The sequence below is a fragment of the Apteryx rowi genome, unplaced genomic scaffold, assembly GCF_003343035.1.
Source record: "Apteryx rowi isolate R43461 unplaced genomic scaffold, aptRow1 scaffold_357, whole genome shotgun sequence".
Classification (NCBI taxonomy): domain Eukaryota; kingdom Metazoa; phylum Chordata; class Aves; order Apterygiformes; family Apterygidae; genus Apteryx; species Apteryx rowi.
Genome location: NW_020450052.1, coordinates 773,016 through 797,735, shown reverse-complemented (window position 1 = coordinate 797,735; position 24,720 = coordinate 773,016). Strand labels below are relative to the sequence as shown.

Here is a 24,720-nt window from a genome sequence, read left to right as displayed (position 1 = left end):
ACTGGCTCTGACCATAATGAAGACTCCCATAATAAAGTAGTGTGATAGCAGCATAAATATAGTGTAATAACAGCATGATTTAACAGCATGAATCAGCAGTGGACTGTTGTGGTTTTCCAAATCTGTCCTGCAACTTCACTATCTCGACAGCATGTTAGAAAGTAAATGCGGTAGCTTTGGGGTTGGAGTGGTTCCAGTCGTCATAAGCAGGCTGGATTCATGCTTCACTGAGGCTGCAAGGATGCTGTCGTGTCCTCTTGCGGTCTTGCTGAGCAGGTTATCACTTTCCTTGTGGCAGCATGATCACTTACTGGTAAGTGACATATTGTAGGCCGTGAATATAAAATTGTAAGGAAGAATTTGACATTTTACTACCTTTATTGATGTTTTCTTTAATTTTCAGAAAGAAATCCACTTGCATGCTCATTTCAAATTATTGTTTTATGTATTTTTAGATACTTAGTTACAGATATTTATTCTTACTCTTATGAAGACTTCAAATAATCATCTACTTTTTGCTAATGCTTCTATACCTCTTGTAGCATATTAGAACTCTTTTTAGTGTTGAGTTTGTTCTCTTAATGGTAAGCATTATTGTACACAGATGTTATATTGTCTACAAAAAGAGCTTTATCTTCATTTTCTATTATGGATTTTTAATGGTAAGCTCTTAACATGTAAGTTGTTCCCATCTCTGTGAAGATTTTATTTATCTATCTCAGAACAGTAGGTGGGAAAAAATAATATTGCTATGTTCATGAAGATAATAAAAATATAGTTTTAATTATAGGTATTAAATATTTTCTATCAGATTTACCTAACCAATATTTTTCTATGAGCATCCTCATAGACAAGCTCAGGAAGTGTGGGTTAGATGAGTGGACAGTGAGGTGGATTGAGAACTGGCTGAATGGCAGAGCTCAGAGAGTTGTGATCAGTGGCACAGAGTCTAGTTGGAGGCCTGTAGCTAGCAGTGTCCCCCAGGGGTCAGTAGTGGGTCCAGTCTTGTTCAACTTCTTCATCAATGACCTGGATGAAGGCACAGAGTGCACCCTCAGCAAGTTTGCTGATGATACCAAACTGGGAGGAGTGGCTGATACGCCAGAGGGCTGTGCTGCCATTCAGAGAGACCTGGACAGGCTGGAGAGGTGGGCAGAGAGGAACCTCATGAAGTTCAACAAAGGCAAGTGCAGGGTCCTGCACCTGGGGAGGAATAACCCCATGCACCAGTACAGGCTGGGGGTTGACCTGCTGGAGAGCAGCTCTGTGGAGAAGGACCTGGGAGTGCTGGTGGACACCAAGTTAAGCATGAGGCAGCAATGTGCCCTTGTGGCCAAGAAGGCCAATGGTATCCTGGGCTGCATCAGGAAGAGTGTTGCCAGCAGGTCGAGGGAGGTGATCCTCCCCCTCTACTCAGCCCTGGTGAGGCCCCATCTGGAGTACTGCATCCAGTGCTGGGCTCCCCAGTACAAGAGGGATGTGGCACTACTGGAGCAAGTGCAGCGAAGGGCTACAGAGATGATTAGGGGACTGGAGCATCTCTCTTATGAGGAAAGGCTGAGAGAGCTTGGCCTGTTTAGCCTGGAGAAGAGAAGGCTGAGAGGAGATCTTATCCATGTGTACAAGTATCTGAAGGGAGGGTGTTGAGAGGATGGGGCCAGACTCTTTTCAGTGGTGCCGAGCGACAGGACGCGAGGCAACGGGCACAAACTGAAACACAGACGCTTCCATCTGAACATGAGGAAAAACTTTTTCACTGTGAGGGTGACAGAGCACTGGCACAGGTTGCCCCAAGAGGTGGTGGAGTCTCCCTCTCTGGAGATATTCAAAACGCGCCTGGATGCAATCCTGTGCAATGTGCTCTAGGTGACCCTGCTTGAGCAGGGGGGTTGGACTAGATGATCTCCAGAGGTCCCTTCCAACCTCAACCATTCTGTGACTCTACTTATTTATCCAGTTAGTCGCCTAATTACTTCCAGTTAAGAAGAAAGTATGAAACTTTTTTTCTAGTTCATGACAAAAAGCTTTATTTTTATATTTACTCTTGAAAAGTGAATCTATATTTGATAACAGAGAAGGTAACAAAACTGGATTTTGTTCTTTGATGTTATTATGTATTTTGTTGATGTTGGTTGGTAAATGTGCAAAGTAATGATTTCATACTCTGGTCTATATTGTTTTGGACTTTTAAATAGCATTTAACAGTATCAACAAAAAATAGCTTATTGACTGCAGAACTAAAATGATCTTTTTTAGGTAATCATGTTCAAATGGATGTTTTTCTTGTGAGTTTCTGTGGGAGTCAGTAGTTGGCATAATGCTATTGGGCTTTTTCACTAGTATTTGAAAGTAACCATAAAATAGCTGATAATAGAAATCTGTGGATGACACAGATTTACTAGTCTGTCAAAGGGAGGCGGACAGAGCAGTTATGTAGAGCTATCTTGAATCACTTGTTAAATTGACCTCTTCAAGCCAGCTGCATTTTGATACAGCCAAATGAAAAATGTTTACACATATAGGAGAAGTAGAGTAGGTCACACCTCTGCAGTGAGAGACTGTCTCCTAGGATGCGTGGCTTCTGCAAAGATCTTAGGGGTTGCTGCTGGCAGTTATCTCAGTATGAGCTCTTAGAATGATACTGGCACATGGGAGTGAGGTGATTCTTAGATCTATGAATAGAGGAGCTTATTTTACCTTTGTATGTAGTGATATTGCACCTAGTTCTGATATCCAAACTTAAAGAAGTAGGGAGGTCTTAAAAAGGATGATTAAGAAGCATTGGAAAGATTTAAGTGCTCAATATAGTTAATTTGTCAAAAAGCAAATCAGTAGGTGAATTGATTAATATATGAGAAATTTGATGGGAAAAAGATATGACACTGCCTTAATTTAGCAGAGGGAAGGATAACAAGCTGAAGCCAGACTGATTCAAGAGAATAGTGAATAGACTCATATAGTGAAGGACAGGTAACCATACTAACACAGTACCAAAATAAGTCAGGGCTTTCTGAATCTCTTAAGAGCTCAGATCAGTGCCTTTCTAAAAAATGCGCCTTCTCCAACCAGAAACTATTAGTCTCTATATACAATCAAATGGATTTAGGTTTTGTTCCTTTTATCTACAGGAGAGGTCAGACCATGATAAGTAATTATCTTTCCTGGCTAGAGTCACATCTGTGACTCTAGGAATCAGCCGCGAATTTCTGTTACATATCTGACAAATAATACTCCCACTAAAATAGATAGTTGCTATCGTGTTAGATATAAAGAGCCTCTGAAACACATATAATTGCCTAAGCAATTAGGCAGCAGACTGGCCTTAAAGTGCAACTTTGCAATGACAGTCATCGTATCTAAAATGTGTAAAATATTTTTACATTCCCACAATTACCTCTTAAACATTTTGCTGTCTAGTCATAGCCCATCAAATAACTTTGTTATCCTTGCTGGCTCCCCAGCACAGTGTTGGAACCACAGTTTTCATTTCATAGTTCTCACTGCTTCATTTCAGAAATTATACTGTCTTCTCAAGCTGCTGATCATAACACAAGTATCCCAGAAAAGGAAAGAGGTAATGTCTTTCTGTGCCAGTTTAGCCAGGGTCAGCCTCTTCTCAGTTTTGGTTATTTTGATGTTCAGATGACTTCCTTTGTGCTACTTAGTGTGTTCCTTAAGCCTGTCAGAAAGTGATATTTCCTTTGTAAAATAGAAGTCTAAAACGGTCGATCTCTATAAAGCCACATTGCAGAGAAAAAATACTATTTTGTTTGCTGAGTAATCACTGCCTCATTTTTTGTCACCATGTATAATAACATAATGGTTCAGAGCTTTATGGGTCTCAGGATCCTGAGACAAAATCCCGTACAGGGCTGGCAATGTCCTTTCCAGATGGCGAGGAGCACCATGTGCAGCTCAGGTCCCCTCTCATCTGCACATGTTGTCAAGTGTTCAGTTTGGTCCAGCTCCTACTAAAAAGAATGGGAGAATATGACCCTGGTGTGTATAAGCTGGCGATATTTCCTGTAAGCCTTGCTTGACGGGGTGCATCGCACAGCGATTCTGTGCCTATCAAAGTTTTAAATCAAATCTTTCACATGATGAAAATCTGATTTTACTGGTCTGTAAGTTTCCAGAAAAAGCTCTTTCTGATTAATATAAGGTATTTTTCTCTCATGAAACAACGTTTTTATTTATTTTCAGTAAATACCACAAAGGGATCTATGTGCTTTCTCCATTTCAATATAAAAAGCATTTTCATGAACAAAGAAAAACTGCTCCTCTTTCTGAGCAATTTAAGTGACCTGTTAAACTAACTGCACTGGCAGAGCTTCCATTTAGTTAGTAATTCACAGCTGTCACTGGAGACATCTCTCTACAAAGAAAACTGTTTTCTTTCCATGTTTATTTCTTCAGCAGAAACTGCTGCATAACAATGTCAATTATTGGCCTTATCAGCGTGTAACTCTGGAGAAGACTAAAATCACAAGAGCCTGTACACTTGACTACCAAACTCAATCAAAACTACTGATAAGAGAACAAAAAGAAACTAAAAGCTTTTGGAGTATGAGCTGAATAATAGGATGAAGTGACACATGCCTTTCTTTGAGACAAGCAGATGGAGGAGGATTAATTTTATTTCTTTCACTAGTCTGTACTCTCTTATGGTTTGTTAAATGCTGGTGCATGTAGATTTTGTTATCTTACAACAAAATTGTCACATTGCAACAGCAAGACAGTAAAAATAACAAGAATTAAAATGCCCATTGTTTTGTCATCTACTTGTAAACAAATTGGATTTAAAATCCTTCCAGAAATGCCATTATAACAGATTGGCTATTGTCATAACCTCCTGGTTAGCTCTCTCAACTGCCATAAAGAGAAAGATCTTTGCACAAGACAACTCATTTGCTCTTTATAGTGTTTTGTGCATTAGACATCCCCTTGCAAATATATTAGGAGGTGCAGTTTGTCCCCTCCTAATTCATTTTTTGCACGGTTGCATTTGCTTGCCGTAAGCTGATTAAATAGCAATGGTTGCATTCTGTCCTTAGCCAATGGTTCACCAAAGTTTTGTGTTAATTTTTATTCATCACGGGTGTTACGCTTATGTTTCATTTCAGGTGCTGATTTACATGGGACAGCAGATTAAACAGGGGCATCTGAAATCACTAATAGCTTTTGCTGTCTATCATGTCCTTTCTAAAAGATTGCCACCCTCAAAGAAAAGATGACAGAACATAGCACGTAGCAGCCTCTGAATTGCCAGCTCGCAGGGAAGCCTATTAGAATAAACTGAAATTGGCACCAGTAATACACCTCTGAAAGTTATATTTCATGTATTTATATCTTTATTCTCCTCTGTAAGAAAAGGCTACTTCTTCCAATCTGTGCTCTAGTTTCCTCTCTTGGAGATTACTGTGATAAATAGAGGAATTCCTCCTCTCGTCTGCCTCCTGAGGAACAGATAAGAGATGTAGTCACTGTGGGCAAACCAGCCCATCAGACACTTAGATTATACCACATAATAAACCACTGAAGTAGGTTCCATTAGAAATTTTATTACTGTTCCGGACAAACCCTTAAACACCTTTTGGTCGTGTTCATTTGTTTAAACAAAATGGTATTTTATGCACAAGACGTGGTTTTTGTAAAAGATTTAATTTTTGTCAAAAGCCCAGTCTCCATAGAAAATCAATTCTGATATAATATTTTCCTTAACTGTGGTTTGTTTTATTTGTGGTTTTGAGTCTTTAGGTTTCACTTTTTTCACATTTTTTCAAGGTTTTCCTCTGTACCTGTGAAGGCCACAAACCCTTTTTTAATGTTGTTTGAATTTTTACCAAACCACATGGGCTTGAGAATCCTAGACTTAAGAAAAATACTACAAACTGCTATTAAAATTTAGTTTATATAACACTAGTGTCTGCCACAAGCTAAAATGATTGTTATGAAAACAGTATTTCTTTTTTTCATATTGATTTTATGTGTTTTTACTAAGATTCATCTTTGCACAGTGGAAAATGAAGCATTTTGCCTTGCCTGACCTTTGCTGAAAGGTCTGGAGTTGCTTTACAAATGCCAGAGTGCCTCACGTGCCAAGCTGTTCTGTTGGTGATTTGCTGCTGCGACGGGGCCCACTGCTTTCGGGATGTAGAGTTTTATAAAGTGTAACCTTGATTATTTCCTTACACGTAGGAAGTAGAGTTACCAAAAGAAAGGGACTCATGGGTAAGCTCTTTTAGGACTTTAATCATGGAAGTCTTAAAATCAGCAGTAGGACAGGATTATCGTAGCCCATTGTCATACAAGGAATGGAAAAAACATTCAGTTTTTTTCTCATGTTTGTGTCTAGAGACTGTTTCTTTGTAGATAAGGGAAGAATAAATTCTGTATTCAGCTGTTGATTTGCAAACTCATATTTTCAATGAAAGTTGAGGTGTTTTTTGTCTTGCACTGAAATTTGATATCAAATTCTAGCTAGGTCAAAGCTGAACGTTTAGATTTCTATTTTTACAAGTACAGTGAAATGTAAGAAAGGCATGTAAATATTATGCAAGTAAAATGTGTTAGTATTTTGATTATCTTAGAATCCTAGGGTTTTAGGATGTTTGTATGCTTTTTCTGACCTTCATGTATTGCATTTAGAATTATTATTTTTACGTCATCCCAATAATACATTTTTTTGTCCATATGCTTTTGAAAAATTGCAACTCTCTGGGACTTGCATGAGAATAATTTGTTTGGCAAAGGAAGAATGCTTTTCTGTAATCTCTTCAATATTATATTTTAAAAAAGCAACAGTAGATTGGGTAATGAAGAACATGCCCTAGCAGAGAGAGGATTAAAAGAACGTGACATGTTTAACCGTGTAAAACAAAGCTTGAGAGGGGTATATCTTAGGGGTATATCTACATCTTATATAGAATGCATTTGGATCAGTAAATAATGGGGGTAGAGATTTAAGTTATAATGTAATTTTGGTGCAAGATCAAATGGATGTAAATTCTTCCACTTTAATTTATAAAACATTAGCTAAAGTGAAGTTTGGGAGCACCTTCCACATAGAATATCAGGAGATAAAGGACAGTAAATATTTTAAGACAAAGCTTGATACATATATGTGAGGTATTGTATGATATAGTAGCATTAATGGGTTTGGGTTTCTTGTTTGTCCCCAGAGACTGAAAGGCATCTTGAGCAGCATTGTGAATCATGTTTGTTGTATAGTATTAATACTATTTTGGATGAATTTTATTATTTAGTTTATATTGTACAATTAAATTGTGTTATTTGAATTAATGCTTCAGTCAGGTTGTCTGTGGAGGCTGATCTGGTATTTTTCTCCAGTGATGCAGTGTTCGTTCTAGCAGCTGCAAATGAAAAGCATTTTGATGTATTTTTCTCTAAAGTATCAAGAAACAGAAAGGATGCTTTTGTTTGTTATTTGTTTGTTTTTGTATATTGAGAGAACCCATGCGGTTTGGATGAGCCCCTATCTTGTGCTCTTGTGCCAGCATGCTTTGCTCATCAGGGAAGCTTACTCTCGATGCGAACTGTTGGATTAGTTATTGATTTTTGCGAGGCTTCCCAGGTTTATTTGGAAATTTTCAGCTATCAGATTCCCTGCCAATGTAAAGACATAGGACTTTCGGCATGTTCTTGATCTGTCCTTTGCTTTTGCTGTGGTATCTTCGTGAAGGTGGTTTGCTTCTCCTCTCCCCACCCATAAGTTGTTGGTCTTTATTAATGCCCTTGAGTTTGTGGCAACCATACAAATGTTTTGTGTTTTTTGCCATGACAGGTGTGGAATTTATTTATTATTCAGAACAGAACACCTATTACACGGCTTTCTGTGGTATGGGTGATTGAACAGCATGATGGAAATAGCCTGTTTCAGTCCTATGTTCCCAGGATCCTGACAATAGTCTGTTTGAATTTGCTTAGGGCATTAGTTCTAAAAATATACTAGTTTAAGTGTCCACTATGCATTGTGAAACACTTGTTAAGTTGCATATACAGGCAATTTTGCATCAGCAATCCTTAACATATGTTTTCGCTTAAAAGAAGATGAGATTTTACTCAGGTCATTTTACAGAGTGGTTAGCATATGGGCTATATGGAGAGACAAAATTGCAAATTTTCAGTTTGAATCTGCTATACAAATATTTTTTTCTTGTTAGACTATAGGAAAATCAATAGAATATAGTAGCTTGCTCATGGCAATTCATTTCAGAATTAGAAAGATTTGCCGTGATTGTTGCCATCTTGATATGTACAGCAGGTCTTGTGCTTGGGTGGATTTGTTTTTGTTTTTGTTTTTTCTTTTTAGTAGGTAGACTTCTGATCATGACTTTGCCTACTCTGGATATTTACATCTGTTTTCCTTGATGTGCTGCTTTTTGCATGGGCCTACTGACAAGTGATAAACTTAGGCTTTCTCTTTTTAACATTTGCTGTAATTTATATTTTGGTATGTAAGAAATGCACATCTCCAAATGCCAGCAATATTTCATAAAACAATAAAGTCTAATCAGAGTGGTTCAGGACCATTTTGCTTTGTGCTGGAGCTGGTTGTGGTGTACTTGAAATCAGTGAAATCTTCCTGGACGTTTCCAGGGATGTTTAAGTTTCATATGAGATTTTTTTAAATTGTAGTTAAAAATTAAGGAAAAACCCAGTACTGTTTTTGTTTGATTGACTGATCGAGGTGTGGATATACATCAGTGCTTGAATAAGATGACTTCCTCTTCTTCCTTGAGTACTGAGTATTCTGTATCTGTGGCTGAACTTCTATTTTGCATGCATATAATTTTGAAGGATTTTGAGACAATTCAGAATAAAAAGCTATTATAAAAATAAGATGTTCGTTTATGGAGTTGAACATCTTTAATTTCTGTGGCAATGCTTGCTTTGTCTTTGAGTCCATGTCCTTAACCTCGTGTATGACCTTGCAGATAGTAACTCTTTTAAGATCTAATGTGCAGATTTATGTTTTATGTTTTAGGATTTGGAGTGGGGGGTTACTTATGTTTTTGTTTTCATTTGAGAAGAAGAGCATAAGGCTACCTACTATATCAGATAAGATGCGATCCTTCAGCGTACTTTTGCAGCATATGAATGTATATATTTTCATATGAATCAAGTTAACTGCAAACCCTTATAAAAGAAGATGTAAATCTTCTCTTCTGCTAATGTAAGGACAACTTCTCTAACAGTTTTTTAAAACCACATATTTTATGATTAATAATTAAGGATGCTAATGACTTACCTAAGACATCCATACAGGATGAAACAGGACTTTAATTGCTGTTTTAGTGTTTTTAATATGCTGAATCCAAGAATCTGTCAGCAGTCATGAAAAGAAAAACATGAAAGGGAAATGATCAGACAATCGACTTTTCATAAGCTTTCATTCTCAGAATGTTCCGATGCGTTGCTGTGAAGTTCTTTCTTCTTTAAAGAAGAGTTCTTAAAAATATGAAGTTAATTATAAGAATAGTATATTTCCATATATTATCAGAAGATTAACAGGAGATTGTTCAGCTGAAGTGTCATCTTCTATTTTTCACCTTTTTGAGAGCTGTCAGCCCTGCTTGTTGACCACTTTCAGAATGTGGCAGCTGAGCCTTCTCTAGCTATTGCTATTTCTCTATTTTTAGCAGGGATTTCTGCTAAAACCTGAGAAGATTTTCAAACTAATAACAGTACTGTCAAGGAAATCAGCTGTAGAAGACTGAATTAGCTAATGCATTTCAGCAGTGAGTTGGGGATGTTTGTGGCTATGTATCTTGGATCACCAGTAATTTTAAAGATGAGTAACAGGTTAAATAGCACAATTCCTAGTTCAGACTAGGAAAGAATAGAAGAACTGATGACACTTAAAGGCTAAAATAAGTGCTTGAAGAATAAAAAATATATATATTTTTTGAGAATCAGTATGCAGTTGAGTTGCTAGGTGTAAGCTGGTTACAGGAGAAATTGACCTTTAGCCTGTTTAGAATTTTTTTTTTTTTTTTAAGTATCCATTTTAAGATCCAACAGGTCTAGTTAGAGCATTGAATAATCTTTTTGTCTATAGTTAGTTTCATACCATTCTGAGTTCTATATGCTTTGATCCATCGGTTAAAAGGTCGTGGTGTATGAAAGAAAGGTTAAAATTGAGAAAGATAAGAATGATGGTTTAATAGGCAATTCTTTGAAAAGAAAATTTAAGAGTCCTTTCAAGAAATTCTGGATGCATAGTTTAGGTAAAGAGCAATAAAGAAATGTACAAGAACAAATCAAATTTGGCATTGAATTTAATAAGGTAAATGTTCAATATTTCAGAAAGTATTGATTCCCCCCCCCCCCAAACTGTGGTGGGACAATATGTGAACTTTTACATTCAGAATGGGAGTTCTTAAGTGTCACTGACTTATGGCATGTCAAAAATATAAATATCCTAAATCATTCAAATTTACTCTGTTGTTGAAGTATTTCAGGACTGGTAGAAGAGCTCCATTTAGATTGTGTATACTATGAACATATATTTAAGCATAAACATATATTTATTATTTTTAATAGCAAGATTGTTTTGCTTAGAGCATGCAGCTGAGCTGAAAGACCGTGTGGTTGATTTTCAGGAGCAAATTGCGACCTTTCAAGGCTGACATTAGATACAGGCAAAACATCTTCACTCCAGCTTAGGCATTTAACTGTGTCCAGTGCAGGCTTAATTCTTCTACTATATAACACAGATAAACCAGTGTTTCCCCATCTTCTTATCAAAGTTTAAGTTCACCTCCAATTTTGGGAATTGTGTGAACAAGGAAGGTAATATTGCTTCCACAAACCAAACCAGACGGTTTTGTGTTATCTCAGCTAGCACTACCAACTCTGCACACACCCTGTGTCACGCAGCTTTCCGCACTCGGGAAGCAACACAAACGATCTGCTCTACCGCAGGGGAATCCAGCTCCAGTTAGGCCTCTTAACCTTTATCTGCAGCAAGTGATTCTTAAACTGCAGTAAATTACCTTTTCCTACTCTCTCTTTAATATTAGATTCCTAAATCTTAGTTTTCTCAACTCCAGCTGTGCCCAATAGGAAAGAAATGTCTTCCCTGACTCCAAGATGTAGGTAATTAATAAGATTCACAGCAGTCCAGAAATATAGCTCATTATATGCAACTCAGCATAGTAGGTTAGGACAGCTGGAGAAATAAGAAGTGGCAAGAGCCCAGGGAATATTGCTGACTGTATTGAAAAAAGAAAAACGCTACTCAAGAAAGAAGAGAGAGCTCGTGGCAGAGCTAGAGCTCTACTTATTTGGTGTGTTATATGTCAACAGCAAGGGGCAGAGAGAAAGGAAATGTAGCTCTAAGGCAACTAAACAAGGTCAGCTCTGCTCTGCAGTGTGCACTGAGATTTGGACTTGCCTGTTACCAGTCAATGCATTTGTCACTCCTTTGATAGCAGGTGGAAGGAGGAGGAGTTGGGCTGAGCGTAGCAGAGTCCCAGAGCAGTGGGTATGCTTCATCATGAGTATCAGGGAAGATGATTAAAGGTCAGCATTGCACGGCACATCACCAACCTGGCAGCTGCAGCAGCTACGGGGTCTCAGCCGGGCAATAGCTCTGGCACTTCTGTCTTTCTCCTTTGCTGTCCAGCCCAGGGGAGGGACTGTCTTTCAGGGATGCCCACTTGATACTGGCCATCCATGGCACCTTTTCCTTTTGCTCTTCACAATCTCAAATATGAGTAAGTGAAAAAGACTTTTATGAGGGAAATGGGAATTAAATCATTCCTATATTATTTCTTTTGTCTATATAATGATTAAACATGGTTGGAAAATTTTTTTTGAATCATTAAGTCCAGTCCTGGCTATCTCTGGCATCACATTATACAATTCCCCATAAAATCATAATAGCATTTTAAAAGTTTGAATGTATGCATGTATGCATATGTTTCTTTCTGTTTTCTGTTATTTAATAAGACAAATTGGTAGTGTTTCTGGCAATAATTAGTTTCTTCCTTAGTTTGTCTCCATATTTTTTCTAAATTTAGTATTATTTCACTTATTAGCTCTTTAAAAGTAAATGGTATGTTCTAAAAGTTCAAGCACAACTTTTGAAGGTGCAAATAATTCTCATAAAGAAGCAGTTTAATCAAATTGCCAGTATAAATTTTGTGGTGTTCTGTAATATACCTTATATGTGTGTGTAATGTGTAACAGATGCAGCTCTTGCTCAAAACAGAGCTATTACAAATTCTTTGTTAAATAATCAAAGATTATATATAAAGTTAACTTACCTTTCATTTAGTTATTTGCAGTCCTAAACTATAATACTGCAAAGTTCATGATCATAAAATACTGTAAGATTGCAGGTTCTGCCTACTGGTACAAAATAGAGCTCTTGTAGACCAGAAGTATTCAGACCATAAATACATTGCAGCTAGCAGCAGGAAGGATTAACAATTCTTGTAGAAAAATGCTATATTTTAGGACTACCCTTTTTTATAAAATTAATACACCAGTTCTCAGTTTAGACATTAAAAACCTAACTCTCTTAATTTCCTCAATGTGTTCAAGTTTGATTTTAACTTTAGTTATTGTCATTTCTGTATTAGCTAGAAATGCAAACACTGTTCTATTATTGGTCTTGTGTTCTGTTCTTTGCATTCCGTTCTGAATGCTTCTTCATTTTGTAAAAAACTGCAATTGAACTTTGTCAATAATTCACACAGACAAAAAGTCTGAACTGAATTTTCAAATATATAAAGCAAATTGTTTTGATTATCACAGCAGAGTGCTTTATGTCTTGTACTCATTAGAATGCCTTTTTTACTTGTTATTAAATATCAATCTGTTATTTGTTTTGTAGTTGTTCTTGGTGTACCTTCCTTCAGAATTGACATATGGGATCAGTGATAGGGAGAGAAGATTAGTAGTGTAATAACTATAGATATTACCAAATAAACAGTATTATTGCCAAATCTTATGCAAAACTATACTGATTAAAATATGATGGGCATTGAACTGTATGGGGATTACAAGGAACAGACCTTGACCATTTTGATTTTGATGGAAACCAAGGAAGTCCAAGAATAAGGGCTTTGGAAATATCTTATTTTCGGGATACGTTATCTGGTAGTCTGGTGTTTTCTTTTAGATATTGGATCTTGCATGAAATATTTTCTTTTCAAGAATAATTTTACATCTGACACCAACCATTGCTTAGAAGGAAGTATTACTCTCAGATCTTGTAGTATTACCATGTTGCCTAAAATGTAGACCTTGTACTTCTAATTTTCGTACTTCTAATTTTCATACTTCTGTATCACAGTATTTTTAGCAAGTCTACTACTGTCTTTTCTCGATTACTTGGAGATTAGGATAGTTCTTGAATACTTACCTAAGGAAAATGTCATTTTAAAATGTGCATTTATGGCACTATATAGCTGCTAATAAGTGCTTTAGCATACTTTACAAAAACATGTACATATATATATATAATATAACAAAGTTATTCCACAGGTCAGGAAATAACTGTTGTTGCTTGTATATACTTCAAATATCTATCATTATTCCCCAGTGAGGAAGAAGCCTGTCACTGCCTAAATGGCAAGGAGGAAGTGAGGCTGGAAATGGGTCTATTTCTCTTTTTACACTGTATCATGAGAAAGCAACGCTACATATAGATTGAACTGAATTGGTGCTGGCAGGCTAGTTCATGCAGATAACCCTTAGTGCAGGACATGAATATGGATATTTAGCACAGTAAGAGTGCAGTGAAGCTAGAATACTCAATTCACAAAATACAAAGGCTGTAATTCAGACTACTCTGGATCTGTTGTAGATGCAGCCAAAGCATAAACAAACATTGGACTGGGATTTTCGAAACCACAGCTCTGCTAATGATGTACTGACTGCCCTTGGGCAAGATACTTCATGCTGTCCTTAGTTTTATATGGGAGTGAAGTAAGAATACTGATCAACTTTCCAAAATGTCTTACATTTCAAAAGCTCTTTGTGAAGGCTGGGTGACATTATTGTCAAAATTATTGTTGTGATTTTGCTAAGTTATATTATAACTAGTATTTTCAGTGAACTCTTGTGGTTCATTATTATTTGTGAATGTTACATATGTAATGAAACAGAGGCTGCAGATGTCACCCACCACCAAGTACATGCTACAGTTCTCCATCAAGGGCCTTTCAGATGACCCAGGTCACCTGAACCTCAGTCCATTAGCTCATGTTTTTGGCTCTCGAGGTTGCCAGTTCACCTGGGTGTAAGTTATGAGAGATGGTCATTCTAATAGCTCAGTCCTATGAAAGTTAAGATCATTAAAGAATAATCTCCTAGACACTGCTGGAGAGCAAATACATGGAAGTCATGCAGTTGAAAAGCCTTATGTTGATATTGGTTGTCCTGTATCATTTCACAGGTGTAAATATTGACCTTTTCTTTAACAGTATATCACCACAAAATTATGACTAAATTTTGGTAGCTGTAAAGGAGATTTAAATTACTTTAGAATCTTTTTAACATACAATATTATGAAATATATGAAAATGATAGATGGTGAAAGCTAGAGGTTATAATTTTTTTAAAAGCCAGCTTCATGCTACAATCTATAAAACTAAATCCCCAGATTGTTTGAAGTGCTTTGAAAAGAATGACAACTGTTGTTATTTAATAGAAAGATACTTAAAAGAATAAACACTTACATGTGAACTTTAAGTATTTTATTTTTAAACTGTGAAATGAAGTAATAGGTCCATCATTTTTTCTGACATCATCTCCTAAGAAGATAGGGTAGTTTCTTGTGTTTTAGGCCCCTACTGGCTGTATTTAAACATTGCCCCTTTAACAGTTAATTTTTCCAGATGTGCTGAATTTCTGCAACATAATGGGCTCTACTAGTAAGGATCAATGGAAACAGATGTGTGAGTAGAACAGTGGAATTGTTCTCATTTAAAAAAAAGGGGGGGAGTGGTATTTGTTCTGTATGCTTATCAGATTCTTCTTATGAAAAATGGAATCAATCAGGCCACTAAAATACGCGATATGATTTGCGCTAACTGTATGAAATGTATAAAGAACATCAAGATACTTTTTTTAGCCTTGGTGTTTGGTGAATCATTCCAGTGAAACAAGGAAGTATTTGACCGATTCCCCGGCCAGGTGGCATCACAATATCATTTAAATTAAGCAGAAAATAGTAATCTTGCAGGAACATTTTTAAAATACTGCTTTTTAAACTTTTCTTGTTCTAAAATATATTAAACAGTATATTACCAATGAATGTTTCTCAGTTCAAGTGCATGATTCATCATACTCCAAAGATAGCCTCATATATTTTATTTCTGTATGTGGATAGGAAAAGGAACAGTTAGCAAGGATACCTTATTTACACATGGATTCTAGTGGTTCCTACTTTATCTGTTGGTGGAAAAACTGGCAATAATAATCAAAAATAAATTAATACTCTTTAGTCACTGTTCATGTAGTCACCTGTGCTCTATCATAAATGTAAAATATTAAATTGAACAGTTTTAGAGTGACTTGTCATGTGCTCTTGTAAATATTGATTAGCGTATTTTTGTTATGTTTCTTCCAATCAAAAGACTCAGGTTTGGGGGGTTTTTTGTTTTGTTTCTAAGACTGCTGCATGTTCAGACAGTAAATGCAGCAGTACTATGTTCAACAGTTAAGAAAACAAAATTTTATTTAGGAAGGTTTTTTCCAGTTCTACTTTCTATTTTTATCAAGCTGTAAGATTAATTTCTCTCTGAACCAGTTTTGAAGCTCTGTAAAGTAATAGATCACAGGAAGATAAGCTTCATCTTTAGTAAATCACTCAAGCAATGTGTCTTGGTGCTGGCCTGTTACTTCACTTGGATTTATAATGCATATTCACTAGTCAGTACCAATCTTATTTTGTTGCACAGTTAAGGCATCGTCCTTTTCCCTTGATAACAGTGGGCAAAATGCCCATTTCAATGAGAACGGAATTGGACACTTGATGAATTACTCTGCTATTTATTTATAGATCCAATTCTGATAAAAAATTATGAATAAGTTTGGAAGTAATCATAGAGGTATTAAATTAATTCTTATCAAAAGTCCTATTTTCTATTTGAGCTGCTTGTTAAATTTCATATAGTTGCAAATATTAAAGATGAACTTCTGTGAGGTAATGTTCTTCAAATGCCACAAAAAGCAAGGTCTAATAGTTTGAGTTTTCCAGCCTTAAGCGTGGAATACCTGATTTCTTCCTCTATTGCACTTTGTGTCCTGGAAGGAAAATCATCTATTTTGTCTGGTTCTCCATAGGTCATTTCAAACAACCCATAAGCTGTCAATTTATTTTAGAAAATGTGGTCTGTTGATTTGTAAGATAATGCACCTTCGGTGCTTTGAAAGGTAAATATAATAGAATAAATATGGACGACTGGTTATAATAGTTTAATTTTTTTGAGCAGTCAGATGTTTGTAAAAGTGACTGCTATGAAGAAGGTTTTAAGATATTAAACTATAGTATGGTAATCATTTTCTGATAGGCATAACCAGTATGATCACCTTGCCTTCAAAACTTGAATGTATAAGCAGAAGTCATTTATCTATAAGAATCTGCTGTGTTTCAGGAGTCTGTAGCAACATTTTCTAGCTTCAAAAACATGTACAATTGCCATAGAAACAAGTTGGCGTAATGGACAAATACATGACCAAAGTAGACCCTTGCATTGTAATCTCATTCTGCAGTAGTTTAGCTCTAATTCAGTAGCTGTTGAGCAGATTAATAGTACCTTTTATACCGGTAGGTGTTGCAACAGCTAATGAGGTGATGCTCTACAAAGTACAAGTGCTGAGATCTGGTAGAAAGCTCTCAGTCCTCCAGTGGCTGGAGCAGTGGTTAGGTCTACATTTATTTGAACAAGAGCCCAGAAGAAAACCAAACACTGCTCAAGTCATACAAATCAGCTGTACCAGTTTGCACCAGAAGTCTGGCCAAGCAAAGTCTAGGCACTCTAAACATTAAAACTGCTAATTTCACAGAACTATGTTAGTACTAACTGAATTTAGCTACTGTGTTGTAGAACTGATAGCAAGTTACTTCATTAAAAAAAAAAACAACAACCACACACTTTGATAGAGGTAGGCATTTATTGTCCCTTTACACAACCTTCCTATTCCACACTGCTAATTTATTAATTACAGTTATCAACATAACTGTCAAATAAGCAGATAGAAATGAAAAAAAAGGGGGGGGGGAATTTGGCAGTTGTTTAAAACTTCATTAAAAATATGCTCTCTCAAGTAGTAGAGATATTTTGATGCTAACTGTTGTATTGCTAATTATTATTCATGATTAAATAGAAGTACTGCTTGACTTCTATCCTTCCTTGCTTCATCTTACAAGGTTCAGTATACATCTTACAAGGTTCAGTATAGTAATACCATGAAATAGATGAAGCCAAAATAATTGCATCTCACAAAAAAAAAAAAAAAAAAAATTCCATGTTCCTCTCCGTTGCTGTTTCCTGAAATCACAGGATCCTTATTAAGTGCTCCTACAGCTGTCTTCCACCAAAACAGGTGCAAATGGGGGGACCGGAGACAAGACAAGGAAAATCAGGTCCTTAAGAGTGAGAAGAATTCGTGTAGTTATACGTGATATCGCAGAATTCTGATTTATAACAGGATAATAGTTGTGTTTTTAATTAGATTCCTGCTTATTCATTCCTGCTGTTCAGAATAAATCTTAACAAGCATATGAGTATTCATCCAGAAATATACAGAAGTATATATGCATATGCTCACAAATCTTTCTGCATTTTTTTCTACAAAGATAGCGCATGTAAAACGTACAAGCAGGCTTAACAGTTGCACGTGTTTCTAAGATTGTCTTATAAATCCTATCATAAAATTCCATATTCAGTTTGCTGTGATGATACTGATCCAAAAATTTCCCTTTTGCTGTTTTGCCAGAGCTTAAATTTTAAGGAAGGTTTTTGCCAAAAAAGTTAAAAGCATGAGGCAAGGAATCTCTGGGTGATCTTTTCTTTGGAAAGTTTGAAGCATGAACTTGATGTTTCGCTTAAGGTGGCTTTTGTGTCATGTTTGAGGGTTTATGGGCTTTTGGGGTGACCTTTTATTTTAAAAAATTAAACTTTCCAAATTTGTTCTATTACAAACTTTATTAAATTGTCAGTTGCGTGAACTCAGGAGAGAATTTCTAGTAGTTAATCTTTCAAGACTCCATTCAAAAGTGGCATGTTTTACCCTGCAGATGAGGACTGGCAGCTTTGTGCTGCTGCAAGTTATGGTGGATTTTGGTCCAGGCATCAGAACCGAGCACACGGGGCCTGTCCCTGTGAGCTCTTCACTACCTCTGTCCCTGGGCTTAGGCAGCTTGGAAACAAATTTTGCCTAAACCTAATACACGAGGGAAGAAAAATTGATCTGTAGGAAAATATTTTGGGACAAGAAACCTGAAGAGAGGGAAACCAGGACTGGGAATTGAGATGGGAATTGACTGCAGCTATTTGAATTCATAATTTATTTTATATATTTTCACATATAAATAGAAAAGCAGCTTATCTTTTCACCAATGTCAGAGACTCCTCCAGAGACTATCAGGGAAGATGAAAGTATCTAAAGTGATTGGGAAATTTTTGTCACTGGAAAAATCTCAGACTTAGTGAGCGATCATGATTTTGAGCATGTATCCAATTGTATAACTCCCTACTCTGGAGGACAACAATATTTTGGATAAACTAAAACAAAAGAAGATAGTTACAATGTCCTTTTGATCATTTAATGATGGGATAGGAAGTAAACATTTTTCAAGCAAACCTTTCAAAGGATCTTTTAAAGTGGAATCAGTGGGACTTGGTCCTGTGCATCACAGTTGAACATAGATCTATAAAGTCCTCAAGTTTTGGTAATCTGGGCATTTTGTATATCTGCTGATACCATATTGCTACAATAAAACGTACACCCTATGAAAGCAGGCGTTCACATTTTAGCACCTTTTTAAAGTTCAAATTATCATCTGCAATTGCTTTTAGTAATGAAATTTAACCTGTATTGCTACCTAATTAATGTTGAAATAAACAGAACTAATTGAACTGCTAATAACTAATGGTTATTTGCTGTACTATATACGTGGCATACCTAGGAAGCAGCAGCACCAGAAAGTCAGATCTTCATGTTTGCATGTGAAAAGACTAATTAGAGAAAAAAATTGTAACACTTCCATTCAAGCAGTGGTCTAACCTGGGTTACTTAATACTAGATTTTGATATTGGCATGCAGTGTAGTTAGCAACTTTATTTATCTGTAGCTCTCTGCTTATCACCCATCTGATAAAGAGGTTATAGAAACATATAAGGAATTAAAATGAGTATTTTACAACTTCTTTAAAAAAAGATGTAGGCTTGATATACCTCATGTTCATAGCTAGCATAGGAATATTGAAGTAATCTGAGTTTTAGATTTTACAAACTGAAAGTAGGTTAAAGATCTTAAACATGGAAGATAGATGTGGGATTTTAAAAGAACTACACACAAAACAATAGGTATGTGAAAACTTGAAGACCGTGGTTGGGATAGGAAGTCAATCATGACAAAGCTAGAAGAAGAGTGGTCCTGTGTCAAAGCGATGAATTGGATTTACAGAGCCCAGAATTCAATTTCTGGCATAGTTCCGCATGACTCGGTACTCATGAGTATCTCAATTGCCAGTTATAAAATGAGTGTGGTAACCCTATTTTCCTTTTAAAAGAAGTCTGATATGTGTGTGGTTCTGTGATGTGGTGGTGTGTGTCACATGTGAGGACATGTGTGTCTGACTGCCGTAGAGAAGGAGTATCCATCCATGATCAGAGGCACCTGTAGGGCAATAATCACACAAGCACAAATGCAGGTAAATAGAATGTACCCGCTTCTCACTTGGGCAGTGTAGCTTTCTTTCACTCCTAATATGTACCAAACAAGTGAATTCACCCACTTTTTAAATTTTTCTGGGCACTAGAAAGTAACTGTAGTTCAGGTACAACTAATAGCTGGTTTCTGAACTTTAATAGCAAGTGCTTCTGTAAAAGTTATAGGAAAATCACTTAACCTAATGGGATCTCAGATCTCTTTGGGATACTGAGGTACTACATGAGTGATTGCTTATGGTGTATTACTTTGATGTTACACTGATATTTGAAAAAAAATACATTTTTCTTTTCTTTGTTTTCTCTCCAACTAGGAATTGCTGATATTTTTACAGAATTTGCCCACAATACACTGGGGAAATGAAGAAATTAGTGTACTCCTGGCAGAGGCCTACAGACTAAAGTTTGCATTTGCGGATGCCCCCAATCATTACAAGAAATGAATATAAAGAACCAGAAATTGTTAAGACCAACATGTTCTGCAGTATTATGGTATCAGTTATTCTGGTTGTGCTTTCAGTTCATTCTTCTTTCATTTGAATTAAGATGACCATTAAAGTTCTGTTAAAATTTACAAAATGAGAACAGGATACCAAAGAAATGGACACAGCAGGATATCAAACATTGAATGAACTTAAAAGTGAACTTTCTTGCTCAACGTAAAAAAAGATTTCAGTTGTCTACTACATAATTTCTTCTTTTTTCCCCTTCTGTAATTAAGACAATTACTGTCTGTAATTTCTGTCTAGCAATTGTTATATGTACTTGAGACTTAACATTTCTTACAGAATGATTATATGATTATTTTGGTGTCATCTGTAATAACTTTATCAGCCAGTATTGGCTAGTGATAAAGAATTATTTATTCGGAGTGGAAAAAAGGAATTTCTCAGTCATGAAGACCATTTGAGATAGTAAGGCCTGTGTTTTGAGACTTGTTATGTCTCAGAAGACATTTATATTCTCATGCCATCTTTTCTTTTTCTATGGAATGAAAATAGAATACTTCTATAGTATAAGAAAATAGAAGGTTGCAATGAGAATTGGTGACAAAATTAGAACATTTTCCAAACATTACTAAGTCTTGTAGGGTGCCTCAGAAGCTTTGTTGCCATACAAAGGAGTTACTTAAAGCTTAAGATTCATTTCTAATGCAAAAATAAATCCCTCTGTATATATTTTGGAGTTAGTTTTTTTTTTTTTTTAATATTGAATGAAATAAAGGATGAGGTCTTGTTAAAATAACTAAAGCCTTTTCTTAAAGGCTTTTCAATTTTTCAGTATGAAAGTTCACTTTTAAGAGACTTATATTAAGAAGTTTGGTTTACAAAGCAGGATGCATTTTGATCTCAGTTGTTGCCTTATTCTCTATTTCTAGCATTTTAGAAAAGGAAAATTAATACATCTGTCTTAAGCTTATTTGTTTCATAATTTGTTTAATAGCTTTTTCTCATATTATTCAGAGGAAAAAAGAAGGTAGTTCCTAATAACAATAACAGCAACTATATACTCAGATCATTTGTGTCATTAGCAGAATAAAAATCCTCTGTGACTTTACAGAGTAAAATTAGTGTTTCTTCAATAATCATGGGATTCTGAATAATTTCTTAAAACTTACATAATTTAAGTGCACTATTTATTTGCAGGAAATCTTTTCAGATACGGATTCTGATGTTGCTCTATTGGATGTAAATAAACTCATGTTAATTTGTGCCTACCCTATATGGAGGTTATTAAGGGTGAGAGTTGCAATAGGCAGTATACTGGGAGCTCAGAACTGTTATTCTTCATTTCAGTTCTAGAGTTGCACAGTGTTGCACCAAAAGTGTAGTGCACTTTTAAGTTTGGGAAATAAAAGATCTTCAAGAGGTTTTCTCTTATGATATGTTATTGGAAGATTATTTTCAAGTCCTTACAAAATATGTATCTATGTATTTTTTTAAAAGAGCTTTCTAGATATGTTAGTTACATTACTTGTTTTAGGGGCCTAAGTTCTTGACACCAAATTTTTAATAAGTTACTTAGGTGTTTCAGGGTAAATAGAATACATTTTTACCAACATGTGATTATATGAGATCTGTATTTTAAAATGATATAAAATCATTAGTAGGCTGAAAAATACCAACCTAATTCAGAAGCAGGAGGGTTTGGTGACTAGGATGTGTTTCTGTTCTGCTGAAGTCAGCTGGAGTCCTTAGTTCCAGTGTATAAAAGTTCAGGCCTCCTAGATTATTGCATTTGTGCCTACAGTGTGTAGTGGCTCTGTGTTTCTTAAATGTCAGTGTACTCTTTTCTGTAACTTCAATTTATGGTCTAATGTATCAAGATTTATCTTTATGTTTACAAAGAATGTCATATTGTGCCTAACGGAGTATCTACCAATAACAGAATAAAAGAAACCTGAAACTTATGACCATTTGCTTTAGTTAAACATAGTATCTTCAATCATTTGTTAACAGAAATGCGTATTATTGTGACTAGAGAGAAGACACATAGCATTAAATGTACAATGTTGTAAGGGTTTTCTGTAATTTTTTTTTATTAAGATGTTATTTAGGTAGTTACATGTAACATAAAAAGTTGACCCAGAGTCATCTGCTGTGTCAGATGCTTCTGCATAACATTTATGAGACTGGATACATAAAGTTTCCTTCACCCGGTCGACTTAAGTTGACTGCCATGTCTTCCAGATTCAACAGGTACCTCTTACTTCTCTTGAAAGAAAGTATTACCATGTTACCAAAAGAGGTCACATTTACTACTGTGTCTGTGTCAGAAGTTGAATATTGTACTTGAGCACATTGCTTTTTAAGGATAGTGGGACATTTCCTAATATAATAACAATGTTTATTAATATATAGAGAGATAATTCTCTGGAAAATATGATATAGGTATATAAATGATATTTATATATCTATACAAATAGAAATAGTTTTCAGTAAATAGAAGGCCAACATTTATGTAAAATTTCAAATTTTCGATACTTTAAAAATTTACATAAAATCATTTCATTTTATTAAAAAAAATCTTATACTTTAACAATTTTACATCTCAGGTAAAATGTTATTCCAAGCAAAATATTACAGAGAAAAGGATATAACTCTATCATTATTACATCCCATGCACTTATTTTGTCAAAATTCAAGATTCTGAGTATTATAAAATTCCTTTGTAAAATGTATTTTCTTATGAAGGAGGCATCTTGACACATCACTAGTGAATCCAGCCAGTAACTTCACAGAACTGATGTGAAATATTGAAAGTTATAGTGTCTCAAATGTGTGTTGAAGAATTTCTGTAATAAAAATTAAAATAACAATGTACAATATAAACAGATTTATGACTACAGTGTTTGAAAAATGTAAATAGTCAAATATGTAAATACAATACATGGGATAGGATAGAAATGTAAGTTTGAAATCTTATGTAAGTCTGTAATTCATTACAAGGAATTAGTTACCTTATTTTTTGGCTCGGTTCCATATAGAAAGGCCCATGAATTTGTTTTTAACTTCAGAACTGTAGAATAAAAGTATGCAAAGTTCAGTTGTATGCTTCTGACAAATATTAACACTGAGACACTGGCTAAAACTGTAAAAGTGATGAAAGACGAGGAAATAAATGCATATTTATGAAGTGCTATATAGAGTGGAAAAGCTTTTTTATTGTTTTCATCAAACACATTCCATGCTACATCCAAGTGTGTTTTAGGTGTGCTTATTTTTCTTACGGTCTTCATACCCTATATCACAAGAGCAAACGCAGTGGGAAAAGCTCTGTTCTCAGTTAAATTTCTGCAACTCTCTGCCCTTGTATCTTGTAGCTTTTGCAAGTTAGTAAGGCAGACAATTTAGAAACGTATGTCTCTGCACACACCATATACCTACAAGGTACTGAGCATTTTCCATGGAAAGGGAGCGAGGATAAATTTGACAAAACAGCAGAATTAAACTGGGGGAGTGTATGAAATACGGGAAAAGCAAACAAATGAGGAAGTCCAGAGCTTTGTAGACTTGGGAGGTGAGGAGAAGAAACTTCAGCTCAATATGGGGAAACAGTAAAAGGCAGTGAAAGGCTTGCTAAGGTCTGGAAACTGGAGAATGATTTAAGCAGATCAGCAAGCAAGGAATGATGCTTTACGTGTACGGAGAGGATCAAGTTCCTTACGTCAAGGAAGCTGGAGGGAGAGTTCCAATAATTAAGATGGGGTTGGTGAAAGAATATAACAAGCTTCTTTATATGGAAAGCAAAATTAATAACTTCTCTTAGTACTTCAAAAGCCGAACTGTTAAACAATACGCACGTCTTTCAGGGGGAAAGACGATAAAAGAATGCCAAGGGCAATCTTTTTATTACATGCCTGAGTGACAACAAATTGTAATCATGCTGGTTTCTCACCCTGAATGGAATTTGTGTTTCTCCATCTGCAGATCCTGCAGAAAATCAACAAAGAAAGAGATTTCAAATGACTTTTGAAAAGCTGCAGAAATCAAGGAGGATGGACTAAAGGTCCTGAGGGTTTCACAAGGGATGTGTTGGGAGACATAGCTATTTGTTTATTCATTTGCACATATAAAAGTATAGTAGTTCTGGATATCTCTCATATTCTGGGCAAGTATCCCAGAGATTTAAATATGAAGTGTAACAGAAAGGACTTTCCAGAAATCTGACCCACACTTCAGATCATTTCCTCCTTGAAAACAAGGGGGGGGGGGGGAAGCTTTGTAGGATGCCTGGAGCAATAATCCCTCTAAATTCTTTGGAGATGGGAAAAGTAGAGAGGAGG

At 35.7% G+C, this 24,720-nt stretch overlaps 1 protein-coding gene across 1 annotated transcript in view; it reads left to right on the top strand.

The window, feature by feature from the left end:
* Nucleotides 1-23,574, top strand: part of LOC112969586 (TBC1 domain family member 22A) — a 174,283-nt gene extending 150,709 nt beyond the window's left edge. Inside the window, exon 11 of the mRNA XM_026073024.1 lies at nucleotides 20,249-23,574. Within this exon, the coding sequence (XP_025928809.1) occupies nucleotides 20,249-20,377 (129 nt within the window). The 3' untranslated portion in view covers nucleotides 20,378-23,574. The remainder of the gene's footprint in view (nucleotides 1-20,248) is intronic.
* The last annotated feature ends 1,146 nt before the right edge of the window (nucleotides 23,575-24,720 follow it).